At 44.6% G+C, this 20976-nt stretch overlaps 1 protein-coding gene across 3 annotated transcripts in view; it reads left to right on the top strand.

Moving 5' to 3' along the window:
* The window catches only part of LOC131108745 (matrix metalloproteinase-16-like), a 43283-nt gene extending 24175 nt beyond the window's left edge, over positions 1 to 19108 (top strand). For all 3 annotated transcript variants that reach the window (XM_058060001.1, XM_058060003.1, XM_058060002.1), the window contains 6 exons: positions 1935 to 2096; positions 5699 to 5916; positions 10089 to 10227; positions 13173 to 13323; positions 14014 to 14129; positions 16780 to 19108. In XM_058060001.1, the coding sequence (XP_057915984.1) occupies positions 1935 to 2096; positions 5699 to 5916; positions 10089 to 10227; positions 13173 to 13323; positions 14014 to 14129; positions 16780 to 17114 (1121 nt within the window). In that variant the 3' untranslated portion in view covers positions 17115 to 19108. The remainder of the gene's footprint in view (positions 1 to 1934; positions 2097 to 5698; positions 5917 to 10088; positions 10228 to 13172; positions 13324 to 14013; positions 14130 to 16779) is intronic.
* Positions 19109 to 20976: the final 1868 nt, after the last annotated feature.

The raw sequence follows: 20976 nt of genomic DNA, 5'->3' as shown, positions 1-20976 counted from the left end.
TAATTCCTATATTTGATGTCCTTCGTGTGTCACGTTCTTGTAGCCCACATCAGATCTCCGACATCGAACGGATTGCCGTGCCTCGTTAACGGAGGGTTACAGGCCCCTGGGAGCCTTGCACTGACAACACTGAACTATTACCGCAATCGGACAGACGGCGTCGTCCGGAGCCCCGTATCTGATTTGTGGTGTTTATCCTGGGTGTGGAAAGCTTGAATTCCCACGTCACTTGTGCCCCCCCGGCAGGCAGATGGGGCCGCTGCAGCAGCAGCAGCATGGGCAGGGAGCTCGTAAATTATGAAGGAGCAGGTCGCCGCCGTTTCTAATCTCTGTTTGCTTTACTACAAACACGGAGAAGGAAGACGGAACGCAAAGCAGGATCGTCCATCTTGTGTTAACTTGCCATCGTTCTTTGTGTCTTTATTTCTATCTTTAAAATGAAATGGTCACGTTATGACTGAAGGTCATGCCGTAAACGCCAAGGTTGTTGGATTGTGGTAACCTACTGTATGTTCTTGATAAGTAACTACTCCGAACCTTGGAGTCAAAACTCATCTTACCTCATCTTTTTTATATTTTCATCCGTCGACTTCCTGTTTATCTGGTATCTATTCTACACCCGTCTTGTGTTCCATAAAGTTTATTTTGGTGTGGATTTTTGACTTTTTTCCATCCTGCAATTAGCAATGTCAACTCGATGAACTAACTGGCAACAAGTGATGAAAAAGTAGCATATTTTGCTAAAAAAAAGACTGGCGGTCTTATATTTATTCAAACCAAGCGACACTTTCTATCACACACACCTGTAACCCGGGGAGATGCCGTTTTGTGGTTGAATACCAAATGAGTAAATATACATATTTGGACTAATAAAAGGCTGTAGGCAACTGTCAAACAGCGAGGGATCGCCATATGATGTTTTTTTAACACGTACGTATATTTGGAAATAGACTTAAGCAGTGAAAAGTGAAAGTCATAGCGAGACGTGCCTCGGTATTATACTTTTTCTTTGTCGGTAACGTTGTGTCACGTTCAGATTAAAACACCGAGCGCCCTTAACCTTCCGTTTCTACAAATGGCCTCAAGAATTGTCTTTTGGCAGCGCGGCGCTACAACGTTTCCTGCATAGCTGATTCTAAAATCACTCAGCCATTTCTCTTTTCTCTTTATCTTCTCCCTCGTTCTCTCTTTTTCTCTCTCTCTGTCAGTCTCTAGCGCACACTCGTCTCTCTTTATTTGCTTTAAAGCTAATCCCCAGACACTTGTTGGGTCTTACAAGCTTGCATACATTTTCCCTCAATTTTGCTATAAAATCTCAACTTTCTTTGGGACGGATGCCAAGTCTTTTTGGTGAAATATGAGCTCTTGGTTATTTATTCTTTTGGACTTGACAGGAATCATCCAAAGATAATCATCGGCTTTTGTGATGTTCCAAATAAGGCGTTTGTCTGTGATGATCTGTTCTCCGTGTGACGATGCATCATTCATGGGAACAATTTGTCTTGCTGTAGGAACTCTTGCTTCAATGAGAGGGAACGTTCAGTCGGGAAAAGGGGGAGGCACCGGGAAGGCAACCTTGAAGCTACAAATAGTCCCGCTTACAGAATCGGCGGCTTTGGAAGTTGACTAATACGGCTTCTGTGTGGAGATGAACGTATCCTTTTATGGTGGCTTCTGTGTGACGGCCGTCGAGGGGCCACGCTTGGCAGGGGCGCCTAAGAAATCCAAATGATACGTGTGGAAGTTAGCTGTTAACCACAAAGCCAAAAGTTCAGACCCGTGTCGGTTAACCGCAACCACACACTAATTACATTGTGAGAGTGTGCGCCGTGCGGTTGTCCTCCCTGCGTAGCGCTCTCTCCGTTAATGACCGGCTTGCTACGTCATCTGTGTCTGAACCCCCCCTTCTATTTTTTTTTTTTTTCTGTTTCTAGGTAATGATTTGTTCCTGGTGGCGGTACATGAGCTTGGCCACGCTCTTGGACTGGAGCACTCCAACGACCCCACGGCCATCATGGCTCCCTTCTACCAGTACATGGACACCGAGAACTTCAAACTACCTATGGACGACCTGCTGGGCATCCAGAAGATTTATGGTGAGGGATCTCAATGCTTAACCCCCGAAAAGCGTCTAAACCAGGGGTCTCAAACACACGGCCCGCGGGCCAAATGTGGCCCGCAGGACACTAGTTTGAGGCCCCGCGCAAGTTTGATATGGATGCTGTATGGTATCATGTACCCAGAAAAAATTATTACGTTTGATTAATGTTCATGTTAAAAGTTAAATAACTGTTAATAGTTATCCTCCCTATCCGTGTGGAAGTGGTAAGTTTTTAAGTTTTAAGTTTAAAGGAAATAACTCGAAGGCTACCGTTTAGGTTGCTAGCTCTCTAGTTTGCGAGTTAGCATGTGTCTCAAGACCCTGCAGTTGCGCAATATAAATATAAATAAATATATAATATAAATAATGGCTCTAATAATGCTTTGTTAATTTTAATCAGAAAAAAAATAATTTGTCTACCCACCAACTGTGTGGTTTCTTAAGTTTTTATTATTTGCCGTTTTATTATTATTATATTTATTTCTTACTGATTGATTGATTTTCTTTATTCTTGATTTGTTTATTTATTTTTCATCTTATTTTGTGTAGAAAAATAAAAATTAAGATATTGAGTTTGAGACCCCTGGTCTAAGCGGTCCCACTCGGATCCCGGCGTTCCTTAAACTCATACAGGCACCACCGTAGACATTTTGGATCGAGTTTTTTCATCTCTTCCGCTCGTGATTCATTTAGTAGCTTCTATCGGATGATGCATTTCACTTTTTTGTCATCTCGTGCTCAGTTTGTCACGCTAGGACACGAGTCGGTGGGACGTAGCAGAGTTGCGCTTGGTAGCTGCTGAGACTGTAAACCAGTTACACTCCACTGAGATGACAGTGGGTTGTCATCCGAATGGCTGCACATACACACCTACACACACCTACACACACACACACACACACACACAAGAACCTGCCATCTGTTTACATGGCCAGGGTACGTACCTCTGGGAGTGACAGACCTGGGCAAGCGATCAAATCTCTCTTCATCCCTCCTGTGTTTTACTCCTCTCCCTCCACCTCTCTCTTGTACTCCTGAGTTGAAGGGCAGGACAAGTGACAGCAGCTTCTGTCACAGCCATCCTTCTCCGTTCCCCCAACAATTGGCCCCTTTCCCTTTTTCTTTTTTTTCTCCCACGTGGCAACATTCCATGCAGAATCTAAATCAGGTCTGTGGCACGACCTTCAGAGTTTAGATCAATGGGAAGTTGAGGTTGAGTGGGAAAGCTTGTAGTGTTTAAGGTGAGATGTGCGACAAGGAGAGTCAGATGGAAGGAAACGGAGATAGTTGACTAGAAGAACTGAAGCTGGATCACGGTTGGACCAGCTAAGACCCGTGTGGGTTCAATGGTTTTGATGGATTTTGCATCTCAGATTCACAATTGCTTGTTTGCTTGGGTGCTGGAGCCTATCCTAGCTGTCTTCGGGCGAGAGGCGGGGTACGACTGGTCGCCAGCCAATCACAGGGCACATATAGACAAACAACCATTCACACTCACATTCATACCTATGGACAATTTGGAGTCACCAATTAACTTAGCATGTTTTTGGAATGTGGGAGGAAACCGGAGTACTCGGAGAAAACCCACGCATGCACGGGGAGAACATGCAAACTCCACACAGAGATGGCCGAGGGTGGAATTGAACCCTGGTCTCCTAGCTGTGAGGTCTGCGTGCTAACCACTCGTCCGCCGTGCCGCCCCTTTTCATGTTGTTTTCACCTCTAAATGCAGTCAACACAGGCAAAATGCATTCTACTATAAAGCATAAATGAATGAACCAATATACGGTTATGGCCCGCATTGAACTGATTACTTCATGAACGCCATAAAAAAACCAAACCACAATCCTTCATTAAGATACTTGAGGCCAGACTTCCATTGTGATTGGCTCTCTCGGCGCCGCATGACCTCATTCAGCGCTGAAAAATGTAGCCCAGCGTGTGTAAAGGTCACTTCACTCCCAGCCTGGCTAATGTTACCACGATTACCAATAACTCTTCCCTTGCCGAGTGTGGCAGAGAATTAGCCGACTTTCAAGCTTCAATGATTTGCTTCTCCTAAGCTGTCATGTAATCCACTTGTAATGTGGGGGCAATATAGATATATACAGCCCATTTTAATACCACGTTGACGCGTGAGGACCTATGGATGGGATGTCAACACGCTACATGTTAATACCAAGTGCAATTAAGACCTAAGCACTTTTGTCACACAAAGCGTTCCGAACGCGACATTGTGGCCTTCGGCTTGCCATCCTTCTTGCTGCCTATATGAAGTAGCACGCAGTATTAGTCCAAGCGGATGTTGTGCCTAAAAGGGTTCAAGTCCCATCGCCCCTGTTTCATCGTCACACCACTCCCAGCTTTATCGTGTATTCTGATCGTAGATCCGACTCCGACGATTCAATACTCTGTTTTATTCATCCGATCATTTGAGCTGTTCACGTCGCGGCGGTGTTGTCGGTTTCCGCTTTTTAATGTTCATCTCTACGTCCGACTGACTGTGATCTCGCCCCCCCCCCCCCCCCCCCCCCCCTGTGTGCTTACATAACCACAGAGGGCTTTGCCTGCACTAATCTGGGATGTATTTCACAGGATTTAAGTCTGTCATTGAACGGAATCCCTCCGGTGTAAAGACCAGCTGATCAGTTTTGTGGACAGGAAGAAGAAGTCTGCGCTCCCCGATCAGTCATTTAATTACCTCCATGCTTCCCGTGTCTTTGTTAGATTCCCTTAAACGACTGCTCTTTCCCTTCCTTAAGCAGCTTTACATTCACTCTGGAATAATAACTGGAGTCATTAAAGCATCGGACATTCCCTTTGAGCGTGTACGGTCGCGGTATCGCCAATTAATGACGGTTGCGTGTTACGACGAGGGGTTGAAGTGGGGGTTACTTGTCACATTTGCATCCTCCGTCCTCTATTCATCTATTCCTACATCTGTTGGACCCAATCAGCACACGGCAAGCCGTATCCTCCTTTCCCCCGGTCGTACGGTACGTTATCCGGGTGTACCGTCATCTGCTCAATTATTTATACGTGCAACCCACTCATGTTCCTTCTTTCTACCTCTCTCGCTGTACTCCCCTGATTTATGTTCCTCAGCCTCTCGCTCTCATGTTAGTCATGAATGTTGAATGATGCCAAGGCTCTGATGCCAGTTTGTTGTCGTTCTGCTTATGTATACACGCACTTTGGTTCTTAGTCCTCGTCAGTATAACGTATGCATTCATGGCTTTGCAATGAGGAACCAGTGGAGGTGGATTGTGCATCTGGTCAGATGTTAGTCAGGGTTCAGGGAACGTCGGACCAGCAGGAGGCCTCAGGAAGACCCAGGTCTGTGAAGGCCTCGGGATCTGCCGGGGAGGTAGTCTGCTTTGGCTGCTGCCCCCGCAACCTGACCCCGGATAAGCAAAAGAAGATGGAACTTGGACTGTCATTCAGGCTTAGGTGGCAAAGCGTTTCATTCATCCATTCCTAAAAGTCGGAAGTCTCGTCGAGTAGACAATTTTCCAGGCTTATTCCTCCTCCTGATCCTCATTTCCCCCCCCCCAATGTTTTCATTGTTTTTCTAATGATATGACTTTCTTTCTGCAGGGCCTCCTGATAAGATTCCACAGCCCACCAAGCCTTTGCCAACGGTGCCCCCCGCACGCTCCCACCCACCGTCGGACCCACGCAAACCAGACAGGCAGACCAGACCCCCAAGACTTCCACCCGGGGACAGACCATCCCACCCCAATTCCAAGCCCAACATCTGCGATGGAAGCTTCAACACCCTGGCCATCCTAAGAAGAGAGATGTTTGTCTTTAAGGTAAGCAGGTAGCTAGCGGTCCTTCTCAGTTTCCTGTACGTTCCTCGTACAATAACCGATGAAAAGGTTTAGATTTTCAGACCAAATATTTCATGGTGGTCTAAGATCTCCTTTTGACACAATTCCCAGGTGACTCAAACCCAAACGTACTCTAACCAAAGCAAGTCAAGTCATGATTTCCATTCAACGACATTGTTAGTGTTCCATTCAGCTGTAACGATAGTCATGGACGCGCTAACATATTTATTAGTTGGCGGCAAAATGATTGAATCTTTTAGGAATGGATGTCGTAGTGCCCCCCCCTTCTGTTCAGAGATGGTTACTGCCGACAACCAAGCAATGGACGCTAAAAAAAAAAACACTGTAACGATGTTATAATTTTATCTTCTGGAAAACAAACTCCAAGCTCGTACCGATGGTGAATCAGGACTTAATACGTCATCATTTTTACCAATAGCAGGACTGGAGGTACAGTATGTCCGAACGTGAGGCAGTCCAAACCCTATCCTTGGTCCGCATGCGAGCGCAGCACCATGGCGTACGCAACAGAGGAAAACCTTGGACCGCCACACAAAGCAGCCCTGTGTTGTGCACACAGAGGATAAAGACTTCCTCTCATGCTTTATGCGAGTGTGTTTGCATTTTGGTCAGTTATAAATAGTATTAATCGTTTAAATAAAGAGTCGTGGAGCGAGAGGGAAGAGAAGACGTTCTGTCTTGGCTCTCCTTTCTAAGTCGGTGTTTTTATGGGCCGAGATAATAAATCTGACTTGGAGTCAGTGTTGTGGCTATAACGGCGTAACATTGTCACTATTCACCGGGCTGAAGTGATATCTTCCTGTCACAGTTGTTTGCATGGTGTCTGCGCCCCCCCCCCCACACCCTTGGGTGGCAACTTCAGCTCTGATTGGGTGATGAAGATCATGGGACTTCTGCACAGCTCAGTTGCTTTTGAAAGAGAAAGAAAAAAAAAAAAAAAAAGAAAGAGGCGGGATGAGAAAAGCTGAATGCACACTGGGATATGATGCAACATTGCTTTCCGCAAATTGTACTTTAATGCTCACTTTTATACGAGACCGTGCTGCAGAAGGAAAGCACGGCGCTCCATAAAAGCTGCTTCTCCAGATGTGCTTGTTATTTTGGTTTGTGAAAGTCTACGGTACTTTGCAGAAGTCTTAAGCCAGCATTGGATGCCTCGCCTCAGCAACTTTGTGCAACTTGCATGTCCAAAACTAATCAAGACCGAATATTTGAATCGTTTTTTCAACTCAACTGTTCAGAGAAAAAAAAGTGTCACATCATATTTGGGTTAACTCTAAATACATGCAAAACAAGTGCCACAAAGTATGCTGGGAAGCTGGAGACACACTCAGCCATGGTTGTGACGCCCCACTCCCAGCATGCCTTGCGGCACCTTGTTGCAAATATTTGCCGTGATCATGTCGACGTATCCTTGGGCAAGATGCTGAACCCCGGTCGCCCCCGATGCTGAACCCCGGTCGCCCCCTATGCTGAACCACGGTCGCCCCCGATGCTGAACCCCAGTCTCTCCCGGGCTGAACCCCCGGTCGCCCTCGAGGCTGACCCCCGGTCACTCCTGGGCTGAACCCCCAGTCGCCCCCGAGGCTGACCCCCGGTCGCCCCCGATGCTGAACCCCGGTCGCCCCCGATGCTGAACCCCGGTCGCCCCCGACGCTGAACCCCGCTCGCCCCCGACGCTGAACCCCGCTCGCCCCCGACGCTGAACCCCGGTTTCCCCCCGACGCTGGACCCCGGTCAGCTCCCCGATACTGAACCCGGTCGCCCCAGACGCTGAACCCCGGTCGCCCCAGACGCTGAACCCCGGTCGCCCCAGACGCTGAACCCCGGTCGCCCCCTATGCTGAACCCTGGTCGCCCCCTATGCTGAACCCTGGTCGCCCCCTACGCTCAACCCCGGTCGCCCCCTACGCTGAACCCCGGTCGCCCCCGACGCTGAACCCCGGTCGCCCCCGACGCTGAACCTCTAAATACATTGCAAAACAAGTGCCACAAAGTATGCTGGGAAGCTGGAGACACACTCAGCCATGGTTGTGACGCCCCACTCCCAGCATGCCTTGCGGCAACTTGTTGCAAATATTTGCCGTGATCATGTCGACGTATCCTTGGGCAAGATACTGAACCCCGCTCGCCCCCGATGCTGAACCCCGGTCGCCCCCTATGCTGAACCACGGTCGCCCCCTATGCTGAACCCTAGTTGCCCCCGATGCTGAATCCCAGTCGCCCCCTATGCTGAACCCCAGTCGCCCCCTATGCTGCGTCATCAGTAGGTAAATGTGCTAACAGTGTCAAAGCGCTTTGAGTGCCTTGGAGGTGGATTCCATTATTATCCTCTCTGAAAACGGCGTATATTATATGTATTATATTCAGCGAATTTGCAAGTGCATCTACAGCAGCCATGCATGAAGGTACAACCCATCAACGTGACCCCCGACGGGCGGTTAATTGGCTAGTTAAAGTAAAAAGCTAGGTTAGGAGTGGATCCTTTTCCCAGTTTGCTGGGGTTGTGGAGGGTCACGTAAGGTTCACAGATGATGGAATGCAATCAAGTGTTACCTGTTACTTTCCACAAACCTCCAGAGAACCTATTGATTTAATTCTGCCCCGGCTTTAACTTTTGCTGATTATATATTCCCTTCCTGCTGCAATGTTTTGTAAGAATGGGCTGCTTGACTGAGCTCTCTTTTCCGAGTGGGAGTATAGGATGTTAGGGTGTGTGTGGGGCGGTGGGGGATGGAAAGCACTTTTTCCTCTTTTATTAAGTCAAGAACATTCAGAAAGGTCAGATTTCAGAGTTAAATGTGTTTTCCATTACTTGGCGTTTCCTTATACAGAAGAACATGTGGAACAGTTGCAATCTATGGAGGCTGTCGGCCGAAAGCGAGCGAGGCTGTCGGAGCGGAGAAGGTTAAGCTGAGAGATACGGAAGGTTAAAAGCGGAGAAAGCGGAGAGAGTCCAGAAAGAGTCCAGGCGGAGTCCCAGAGAAACAATTGGATTAGCCGCAGAGAGAGTTTGTGAAATGAGTTGATGTGTGAGGAAACGGGATGATGGGATGATGTGTTGTAACCCCCACCCTCTCCTTTCTCTCTCGACATCTCATTTCGTCCTCAATACGCGATGGAGCGATGAGATGCTGAGGCTGCGTGTTGCCAAAGGGCGGGGTTCTCCTCCTCGGAGTCCAAATGGCTTTCACAGCTGGGTCTCTTTGCGGCGTCGGGTTTCATCCCTCATCACAAAGACACACCTTCCACTCCGAAAGGAACTGTGAGATTCCTTGGACTCGCTCTTAACCTACGACTTGATGCTTCCCCTGCGTGTTCTTCAGCGTTCGGTGATCAGATGTGCTTTCCAGGAAAGCCAAGAATCCTGGCGTAGAGCCTAAGTGGACTTTGATGTAGAATGCAGAAAAAAACAACCAGTATTACATTTTTTCCATCTGTATCGAATGAAAACACTCACTGAGAGCTGCAACTATTAATTAGCTATCCAATCAACTGCTTTGCCGTTCAATTAATCATTATTTTTATACTTTAAACTGTAAATATCCTCTGCCTTTGCCAGAGCTTTTATCGCTTATCATTTAGCAAGATATGGACAACAAAAATTACAAAATTCAGCAGTAATTTTGCAAGAATGAAGTCAAAATATTAAGAGAAAAATATTGCAATCAAATGAGAAAACGTGGTGAGGAAATATGAGGAATAATAACATTGCTTTTATAGCATAAAGTTGAAATATTAAAAAAGACAAAACAATGCATGTACTTAATTATGTAATATTATAAGGCAAAATATCATTAATTTAGCAGCATACAGTTGAAATGTTAAAGAAGAAAAAATAAGAATCTTTATTATGGGAAACATTATCAATTTTGGAAAATTTATTTGTTGAAAAAGTAATAATATTGTCGGAATAAAGTCAAAATATTATGGGAATAAATTTATAGTCTGGTGCATCTTATATGTTTTTTTCCTTTCCAAGACTCGGTTTTTGACTGCTATGTATACGTCACGGTAGCAAACATGCAGATGGAAAATGTTGAGTGAATTGACTGCAGATAGCGCCATCACAATGCCTTCTATAGGCGGGGATGTACTGTAACCTGTAAAGGTAACCTCCTGTTTGTCTTTTAGGACCACTGGTTCTGGCGAGTCCGAGACAACTCGGTTATGCCCGGGTACCCCATGCTCATCAGCGTTTTCTGGAGGGGTCTGCCACCCAAGATCGATGCCGTCTACGAGAACAGCGAAGGAAAGTTTGTTTTTTTTAAAGGTAAGACTTTTACCAGCCCCGTTCTAAGTGTTCCTCAGAGTTTTAACACAAGCGCTAACGTTCCTCACAGACCATTTGCTGCTCTATTCTTAAAAAGCAGCACACACTCGCTGAGGGAACCCCTTTGATCTGATTTCACTGTAAATCTTTGCAAGATTAAAGCAATGTTTTGCTCACTTGGTTGGAAAATCCACACTAATCCTCCGGCTTGGACTTTTAATAATGTTGATACTGAGTTTAGCTGCGGTTGTATTAATACGTTTCTGGCTAGAATTAATCACAAAGTCTTGGAAATGTCACAGCAGTTCTATTGTTTCTGTCTTATCTCCATCGGGATGCATGATGTGGCGTATGATGTTCGCGTACAACGATACCGTAGGTAGGCAACGAGAGCACGCCGGCGTCCAAACCGCAAATCTTAACTCAAGCCCGTTTCTATTTTCAAAAGCCAACAATTCGTGGAAAATGCACACGACTTTGTCCGGTGTGCGCCAAGATCTTTTGTTTCGTTTTTCTCCACCCTGCTATCTTCTCAGGCGGCCTAACAACAGGATTGCTACATTTAATACCAGCGTGTCTTTTATTCACTGGGAAAAAGCAGTTGATTTCCCTGGAGTCCATCTTCTGGCTGTCCTGGTTTGGACTAAGAGTTCTGCCAGAAAGCAAAACGTAAGCCTTTAAATCCTAACATTGACAGGACGTTGAACATTGTAAATATTGTTTTTGATACTTAAACTAAACGCAAGGACACCCAGACTGTGACAGATGACTGAAAAAGAATTACAAGAAGCAAACATTAACTCCTTTTCTGGAACTTTTAGCTTGTGCTAATAAGGTGAAATGGTACATGTAGTCCGCGATACGATCCATGCATCCAACTTCTTCCGCTTATCCGAGGTCGGGTCGCGGGGCAGCCCTGGGAAGCTACTTTATCCCGCTCCGAGGCTTGACATCATATCCCGGCTCTTCCCCGAGGCCTCCTACTGGTCAGACGTGCCCTGAACGCGTCCCCAGGGAGGCAGGCGTCTGGAAGGCATGCTTCTATCCCGAGTTTCTCCCGGATGACAGTGCTTCTCATCTTATCTCCAAGAGCGAGCCCAGCCACCTGACAGGGAAAACTCATTTGTGGCCGCCATCTTGTCCTTTCGCGACCCAAAGCCCATGACCATGGTTAGGGTGGGAATGTAGATGGAGAGCTTTGCCTTTCAGCTCAGCTCCGTCTTCACCATAAAAGATGGATGCAGACGGTATGGTCGCACCCCTCATATTTGGGGTCCGGATTTGGTACCTCATTTGTGCGTAAATAGAACAACTTTTTCCCCCTGAAAAATAAACGTGTACATCAAAGATGCTAAGACCAATATGACCTCGGACCTGCTTAACCTCGGAAATGCAAACCTTGAAGACATTTGCCCGACTATTTGAGAAGCGTTGACCCAGGTTAAGCAGAAAAAACTCAAACTCGGCCCCAGAAAATCTTCTAGTCCCCAACCCTTTTATGTTGTCTGAAGAGAGGCTCAGTGTCAGACCTTGAAAAGCCTGACTTAGCCAACAACCGTTGACACTTTAAAGCAGGGAATTGTATGTTTTTCCACTGTTTTTTAGTCATTTTTATAAAAAAATGACCAGTTGGTAATGGATGAAGTGGATCATGGATGAAGTCCTTAACCTTGTATGTTAATAAATACAATATTTTGTAGCTTTGAGCATAAAAAAAATCTGTTTTTGACTTTCAAAATACATTTTTTAATATTAGAGCCCTACAGACATGAAATAGCACCCCTATAGTCACCACAACACTCCTATTATTTATTGTTTACACCAGATTGCGCAACTATTATGCTACAGGGACGCCTCCGAGCTATGAAACGGCAAGGCAAACAACTACGGCCCATCTCTGTCGTTCTTCTTAGAGGCAGGGTGTGGTCAAGGCCACAGGAAGTGTGACATTGATTGTATGGGTTAAATTAATTTCCTCTCCAAAAGGAGGCTGGTCTGTACTCTACACGACGTCCTCATTTAGTCTTGGAAAAATGCCACTAATTATTGACATCCCGCATGTCCCTTTGCATTTCAAATATACATAGTCTCTGTTATGGATGTCCTTCATGAAGTATGGCACCGAATGCATCACTGCAGCCATTCATCAGACCAAACAGTCATCGAGACAATTATCTTCCCCATCTTTTATTAATTCCGCTCCCTACCGTCATGAATCAACTTCCCTTTCTCTTGGACCGCCATTTCCCCTCCTCCACTTCCTCCCGGTCCACCCACCACCTCCTAGAGTGACGCCGAAAAGCGCTTCCTGAGGTCAGACTGTGTCAAAAGTGTGCAGTTTCACCTAATTAGTCCCCAGGAAGGAGGTGCAGCACATGACCAGAGAGAAAGTGCATGTTGTCGAGCAGATAGCAGATACCGAGAGGCGTATTTCCATACGAGTCATGAACGCGTCACTGGTTCAATGGAGTTCATTCACATGTCCTACAGTCCTCTAGTTGCTGGAAACCTATATCACAAATGTTGTTTTCTCAAATGTTTTAGCCTAATTTATGTAGGATTTAAGACCATTAATGCCTTAGTAAACTGTTTAAAGGAAATAAATGCAGACTCAGCAACATGCTTTCTGGTAATATTGTGCGTAACGTCTTGAAAGACACACCGTATTGTTGGAAACTGAAAATACACATTATTTATGTCTTTATTATCGATAAATCATCTAAAAGCTGAGTTTGCCCGCCATTCCCCGGGAGCCTCAAAGCAAGGACAAGCAGAACTTGGGACTGGTGGGTGCGTCCTGTTTGAAACGAGGCAAACACGGAGTCCACTGCAACTGCTGTCCTTGGATATCTGCCCCCCCTTCCGTGTTTCACCTGGAGGGCAAGCCGTGATCTTCCTTGTCCTTCCTTGTCTCAGGATGTTCCTTCTTTTCTTGCGATGCATAGGGAAGCAGTTCTGGGTGTTCAAGGACACGGTGTTGCAGTCGGGATACCCGAAGGACATCAGCCAGTTCGGCCACGGCATGCCCACTCAGAGCATCGAGACGGCCGTGTGGTGGGAGGATGTGGCCAAGACCTACTTCTTCAAAGGGGACAGGTAACGCGGGATATCGCTACTATGTTACCAACGTACAAGTGTGTCCAAAGTCTGGGCTGGGGGCCATTTTAGCCTGTTTTTAAAGGAAAACTGCAAAAAATCACAACAAAAATTGAAAAATCTGCGCTAATATTACAAGAATAAAGTCAAAATCTAGAGTCATAATTTTAAAAGAATATCATCATAATATTATAAGGAAAAATAATGTCATTTTAGGAGCATACATATATTTTTAAGTCGTAGTATTATGAGACACAAAACAAAATAACTTAATAATAATAATCCGCTTTTTGACATCTAATCACAAAGCACACAAACTCTTTCTGACGACTTTGACTCGATTCTATTCTATTCTCTATTCTTGACTTTATTCTACTTTGTGAGGTTCTTTGTCTCCTCTACTACTACTCTGCTGTTGGAAGCGTGTTGCTAAGCAACCGATGAAAACAGCATCAATAGCAGCATGTTTTTTAGCAAGTGTCCTTCAAAACGTGAGCAAAGACCTGCAGGAACACCAACTGAAGACTTTCAGCTCTCACAGAAAGACCGATAAAACAACACAATATTTTTTTTAATATCATCACATCATATTCTGGAATAAATACGACCCTGTGTGGGCGAGGACACAGGAGAAACACGTCAGGGTCACCAAATGTGGAGACAGTCATTCACCATTTTGTGTTTTTCCAGGTACTGGCGCTACAATGAGGAAATGAGGACCATGGACCCCGGCTACCCCAAACCCATCACCGTGTGGAGAGGTGTGCCTGAATCGCCACAGGGGGCCTTTGTGGATAAAGCCAATGGTATGACTTGTCCCCCCCCCCGATACTCTCATTTGGCAGCGGCGCTGCTGTTCATGCGCCAGCCGTTATTGATTCCCGCTGGTCACCGGTTCACGCGACAGGAGGGAAAGCAGGGTGGCATCGATTTGAAATTCGCCCCAGTTATTTAGCGATGTGTTGTGGCAGGCGGCGTCTTCTTCACTTGCTCCACGTAGACCGGGGGTGCCCAAGCTTTTTCCAGGGAGGGCCACCTAATGATCACTAAAAGGATGCGATGGCCACTTTGGACAAGAATATTATTACTATCCACCTTGGTTTTTTTTTTTCCTTCTAGGAATTTTTATTTTTGTAATTTTGACTTTTATGTTCATGAAAACCTTTCCTCGCTGAGCCAGGTGGGCCCGGACCCACTTTTGGCAGCACCTGGGTCGGAAAAAGCAGGCCAGGTGGCGCCCAACGCTCGGGCCATCTGCGCTGAATATCAGCTGCCAGATTCAACGTTACGATATTTCGGGCGGGGCGTGCGTCAACCTGAGCGTGCGAGCTTGGAGTGACTGTGGGAGTGGGAGTGGGCCCTCACGCTCATGACCTTCATTTCCATGCATGTCAACCTGCTGCTTTTATTTGCCGGTGTATTTTTGAGGCAGGTTGGTGTCGAGTCACATGATCCTAGCATCGACCCAGATAACAGCGCATCATTTAGCATGTATCCATGCTGTCCGTGTGTGTGTGTGTGTGTGAGGCAACACATTTCAGATTAGGGTGCCCCAGAGCGATGTTGTCCTGGCAGGAACCCACCTTAGCGCCGCCTGTTTCACCACCTTTTTCATATTCACGCTGCATATTTTTATATCTTTCAATCAATTGCTGCGACATGTGAGAAGCTCACAGGTTGTATTTGTCAGTAAATGGCTGGAGGAGTGTGGAGGGGGGGGGGGGGTGAAGAGATGGAACGTCAGGAACGTTCTACTTCCAATTTTCTCAAATACAAGCTTAATAATCCAGTATTTATGAGAATAAACAGTTAGCGTTTAAATATATATATAAATATATAAATATATAAATATATAAATATATAAATATATAAATATATAAATATATAAATATATAAATATATAAATATATATATATATATATATATATATATATATATATATATATATATATATATATATATATATATTAGTATTAGTTATTTATTAACTAATAAATCATAATATGATCATAATATGCATATTTTCACACAATTTTTTAAGCATTTCTTGCCTAAATGAAGCATTTTCAAGCATAAAAATGAAGTAAAATACAAATATAAGGCATTCAGAAGACGCATTCAAGGACACTGTGATGTATGTGGTATTCTCCATTGGCCACTAGGTGTCAGTAATGTTAAAATGTTGGGTGCCAGACGTTCACTTCCTGTCCATGCCACATTTAAAGTAACACACACCTCTTAAATGTCTTGTTTAATCTTATTATATCTTCTATTCTGGCTAATAGTCGTGAAAAGGTGACTATAGGGATGCTATTTCTTGTCTAGAGGGCTCTAAGGTTAAAAAGCATATTTAGAAGGTGTGAATGTTTGTTTGCAAGTGAGCTCGGGAAGTCACGACAAAAAAAAGGAGCGCTTGGTTTGCTCACCCGCACAGTATAGGTAATCTTGCTTCATTGAATGTTACAATTCCGGGTCCAATAATTCTGGTGCACTCCTAATTTTTATGATTTTTATGATGAATAGTACAAAGAGGCCGCAAGGCACAACTAAAGGTCGATCCCAATACTCATTTATTAGCTCGTTTACACCACAAATAAATGATAATAATCCTGGTGAGAAAGGACCTACTTGGCAAATGTACTCTATTTACCTTTACAATATTTCCCTCCATGTTTTTCCCGAAACAGCAGTCATGAATAATCAATCAATGGGGGTGTATTTTAAGGGGCAGTTCAACTTGAGACCAAACTTGATGTCCTGAAGTCACAGCGTCTTCGTTATTGAAAGGCGCGGAAATGAATATTTCAACATTTTATCTTCACTCAACATTTGCATTGCTGTCCTGGCAAATAATCCCGCGGAGGGACAAGTCTTTCCAAGTGAATTCTTCCCCAGGGGGGGGGTTGGAATCAAACGGCAACACTGACTCGTTGTGACTTTCTTGTTTTGCGTGACATGGCGACAATCGTCCGTGTCTTTGCTCTTTCAAAAACCCACCAGAGTGGCTCCTTTTCTGGATGACATTTATTGTGCTATGCTGTTATGTTAGCTCTGGGATGTCACTCTTTTTTTTCTTGGTTTTAATGAGCCTTTATAATTAATCTCCGGAGACGATGCAGCTCAACAACTTCCTTTGCTAACAAGTGCTCCGATGCAAAGTCACACACAGTTCACTTTTTTAGAAAACTCTTTCAATATTTAAGATACTTGACCTCAAAGCTACTGCTATTTTTACTAATTAATATTATATTTATCTTAGTCTACTTATAGCAGCCTTTTTAGGGAGGGTAATTACGGTACCTCACAAAAGTACAGTCAAACCTCAGTTAGTGTACGCTCCGGTTAGCAGTTTTTTTGATTTCTGCAAAAAAAAATATTGAGTTATCAACAGCGCCCGAGTACTGCACCCGGTCACAGGGATCTCCTTCCTGATCCTGATCTCCTTCCTACCTTCAGGTTTCACCTACTTCTACAAGGGGAAGGAGTACTGGAAGTTCAACAACCAGTTCCTGCGAGTGGAGCCGGGCTACCCGCGCTCCATCCTCAAGGACTTCATGGGCTGCGACCTGATGCCGGCCGACCCGGGGCGCCCGCCCTCCGACGACGGCGGCACAGACGTGGTGATCGAGCTGGACAACGAGGCCAACACGGTGAAGGCGGTGGCCATCGTCATCCCCTGCGTGCTGGCGCTGTGCCTGCTGGTGCTGGTCTACACCGTGGTGCAGTTCAAGAGGAAGGGCACGCCGCGCCACATACTTTACTGCAAACGCTCCATGCAGGAATGGGTGTGAGCGCTTTCCCGGTGGACGTCTTAAGCCACGCCCCTCGCAAACGGCCTGACAATCGGCCCCCAAAGCCCCCCTAAGGCGTGACCTCGGGACTAGTTGACTGCGGAGTCGGCCTTCTTTGCTAACGGGCGGAGCGGAGGAACACTTTGAAGGAACGTCCTTCAGAAAAACAAAAAAAAACACGCGAGGTCGATTTCCTTTTGTATCTTTTTGCCGGACAGCTCTTAATCAGCGGGAGGACTCGGGGCGGGACACTCTCCCACAGGCGAGTCCTTGTCATCTGTCATATCAGGTGTTTGGGGCGGGATCTATTTTCCCATCCCTCACGTCGCAGGGGTGTCCAAAGTGCAGCACAGAGGCCCTATTCAGTACGCACTTCATTTTTTACCGGCCATTTTTATATCATTTCATTTCATTATTTTTTAAATGTAATAATTAAACTATTTCATTAATGTTTTTTAATTCAATCAATGAACTATTAATCCACTTTTTTGCTTTGTCAACATTGACATAAGCGGGTTGTCAACATAAGATGGTTCCACTGTTTTTATTATTTTTATTTAAAAAATGAATACAATTAATTATTAATATTAATACAATTATTAATTATTATAATAAAATTAACTAGTGAATTAGTTATTATACTAGATTGCTTTGTAATCGACATAAGCCGGTTTCACTGTTTTTATTCATTAATTTGATACATTTTTCTATTTAATTAATTGAAAAAATTAATTACATTAATGTAATATATAATTGTAATCATTTCTAAAATAATTAAATAATTTTTTATTACAATATTACATTATTTTACTTTCTTGTCTTTGACATAAGCGAGTTGTTATCACTTTTTTACTTAATTTAAATATTAAAATTGATACAATGATGTTTACTTTTTAATCATTCATTTCTAAAATAAAGAAATTAATATTTCCTATCATATTATACTAATTAGCCTAGTCAACTCCAGCACAGATGCACAGGTCAGTTGCTGATATTTTAGCCGAGCGTAGACTGACCTCCATTGGATCGGTTTTTCCGACGTGTGCCTCGGTGGCCGAAGTTTGGACACCCCTGGTCTTCAGCTACAAAAAAAACACAACGATCACACTTTCTTTCCACTTTTCCCCCCTCATTTGCATCCTTTTAATTCGGAAAGGAAATCCTCACTGTTCCCTTTAAAAGGTTAACAAAACCAAATAAAATCTCTCCAAAGAGGATCACCTTTTATTCTGGAATCCATGGTCTGGTCCCTGGTCTGGAGCTCCGACTGTTGCGTGAGACACAGTGGCCAAAACCTTCTGCAATATTTGAAACTCGCCTTAATTATACGTACTCGTGCTTGGTTTCGCCGTACTGTTGTGTTTTTTTTCTATACCGCTCGTGTTTGTTTTACTGGACGCAGCTTTAAAAGCTTCTTGTGGATTTTATTCCTCGGGATTCTCAGCACTGGCTCGCCGAGCCAGGTCGTCCTGTGATTCCGGAGTCAAACCACTATTTAGTCTTTTCTATTTGTTGATGATTTCTCTTTGGTTCCAAATGGAGTGTGCACCCAAACGTCATTCTCTGTGGTATTCCGTCGATGGACGGATGGCTTTTCTACTTCTACTGCCTTGTTTTGAGCACTCAACATCCCAGAATGCTGTCGTCTTTCTGCCCCCAAAAATGGAGATCAGTGCCTGTGTCATCAGCATGCATGCAAGCTCTTACAACCACACGCATCTTCTCAATGCAGCTCTGAAACAACATGGAGGACTTTTAGTTCATGGTTTTTTTCATGCCCCCCCCCCAACCCAGTTACTGTAATGCTACATCCACACAAGGATCAACAAATACTTGGAAGTTTTACTTTTTCATGTCCTCTCTGAATGTCTGTTTTCATGACAGTTTGGCACAAACGGAACATCTCAGTCGTGGAAGACTTTGAGGACAACGGAGCAAAATGTCCTGACAGAATGAATAAATTGATCAATACATGATTAAGAGCTGCCTTCAAACCGTCTCTTCATCTTTTTTTTTTGAGAACCAGTTTGGTCCGGGTTTAAAGTAGGACCGCAATCGCTTCAATGACAAGCAATTCATAAGCTGATTGATACGTTTAGGGGTGGAATCCTCACCACGTACTCACCATTGTCTCATGTATGGACATCGTCCATAGTTGGATGTCAAAAGGAAAGCCTAGATGCCTGGGGGTCTAAGAACCCCCCCACAAATAACAAATCATTTGCCCCAAAATTAAAAATAGTCATTTGTGCTGTGGTGTGCCGTAAGAATGATCGGTGCATTTTTTTAGTTATTAAGCAAATGTTAACTCATTTCACCCAACCATCATTTGTGCCAAAATTAACCAAAAATAGCTACAATCGTTTGTGCTGTAAAATGATCAATTGTGCTTCTTTAGTGATAAAGCTTATGGCAAACGTTTGCGCAAATATTGCCCCAAATTAACCGAAAATAGTCACAATCATTTATGTCATTTATGAATGATTGATTGTGTTTTTACTGCAAATGTCAGAGTGTTCACCCGGCTTCTACCAAAATAGTCACAATCGTTTGTGCTGTTAAAGTCAACGATTGTGCTTTCTTGGTTATTAAGCTTATTGCAAATGTCAACCCAAGTCCACCCAGCCCCTATTTAGTCCAGAATGAGTCAAAAATACTCACAATCGTTTGTGCCGGTTTGTGCTATTTAAATGAGTGTGCTTTTTTTTAGTTATTAAGCATCCCGCAAATGTCAATCAACGTTCACCCAGATCCTCATTTCCTCCAAACTGAAACAAAAATAGGAGCACAAACAATCGTTTGTGCTCCTTTGTGGTGTAAAAGTGAACGATTGTGCTTTTTAAAGATTGATTGCAAATGTCAAACTAGCCCCCATTTGCTGCAAAATTAACCAAAAATCAATCAAATCGTAATCGTTTGTGCTATAAAAATGATTGATTTGACTTGTTTTTAGTCATTAAGCTTCCTGCAAATTTAGTGGCATAAATTCAGTGTCCAAAAAAGCTTTGGTAATGGAGCAAAATAAAAAAATTGTAAAAAGTCACCAAAAGAGTCCCAATCGTAAAAATAGTCCCAGTCATTTGTGCTGGTTTGTGCCGTATAAATGATGGATTGTGCTGCTACCCGCTGGCGTTATTAAAGATTGTTTCTGATGATGGCGTCATCCCAGCCTCCAATGAAACCAAAATAGCCCCATTTTTTACCGCTGAGTTTGTGCTGTAAAAATGATGGATTGTGCTTTGGAGGTTTTAACGATATTCCAGGATTTCTCCGGCGATGACGACGGCACTCATACATAATGCACACGCCTGAAACCGCCACGGCGATGTTGCGATTGCGCCGATTGTAATTCACATCCTCGCTTCCTCGTTTACGTTGACAGAAATGTCTGCTTGTGATGATAAGATCTGGTTGGTTTGGTTCTATCCACTTTATGTGAGCGCTACCATGTGGCCCAAATCTGCTATTTTGGTCTCCTCCTTCCGCCGCGGCTGCTGTCATTGGCTCAAAAAGTGAGTGATTAGAAGAGGAAGTGAAGGAATACATTTTCATTTAACCCAAGCCCTCACGGCGCCCTGCTTAATGGCCCCCTCTTAGGTTAAGGACCATTTCTCCTGCCGGTGCTTATTAGCGCAGCTCAGAGCTGTGATGAAGGTTAGCTGAGGTCAAGCCTTGGCCTGGAAGAAACAACAAAGGAGCAAATCCACAACGAGGGGGGGCACTAAACGGTTGTTGGCGTGCGTGTTGTCAACAGCTAGGAAGCTGGGAGATCATCCTTCACGTGGCTACCCACCCCTGCATGAGTTCGGGGGCATTCCACAGCCATGCAGTGGATCCATGGGTACAAACCGTAGGAAACTGG

Source organism: Doryrhamphus excisus, chromosome 21 (genome assembly GCF_030265055.1).
Source record: "Doryrhamphus excisus isolate RoL2022-K1 chromosome 21, RoL_Dexc_1.0, whole genome shotgun sequence".
Classification (NCBI taxonomy): Eukaryota; Metazoa; Chordata; class Actinopteri; order Syngnathiformes; family Syngnathidae; genus Doryrhamphus; species Doryrhamphus excisus.
The sequence above is the reverse complement of the archived record's forward strand: the minus strand, read 5'-3'. Positions and strand labels throughout refer to the sequence as shown.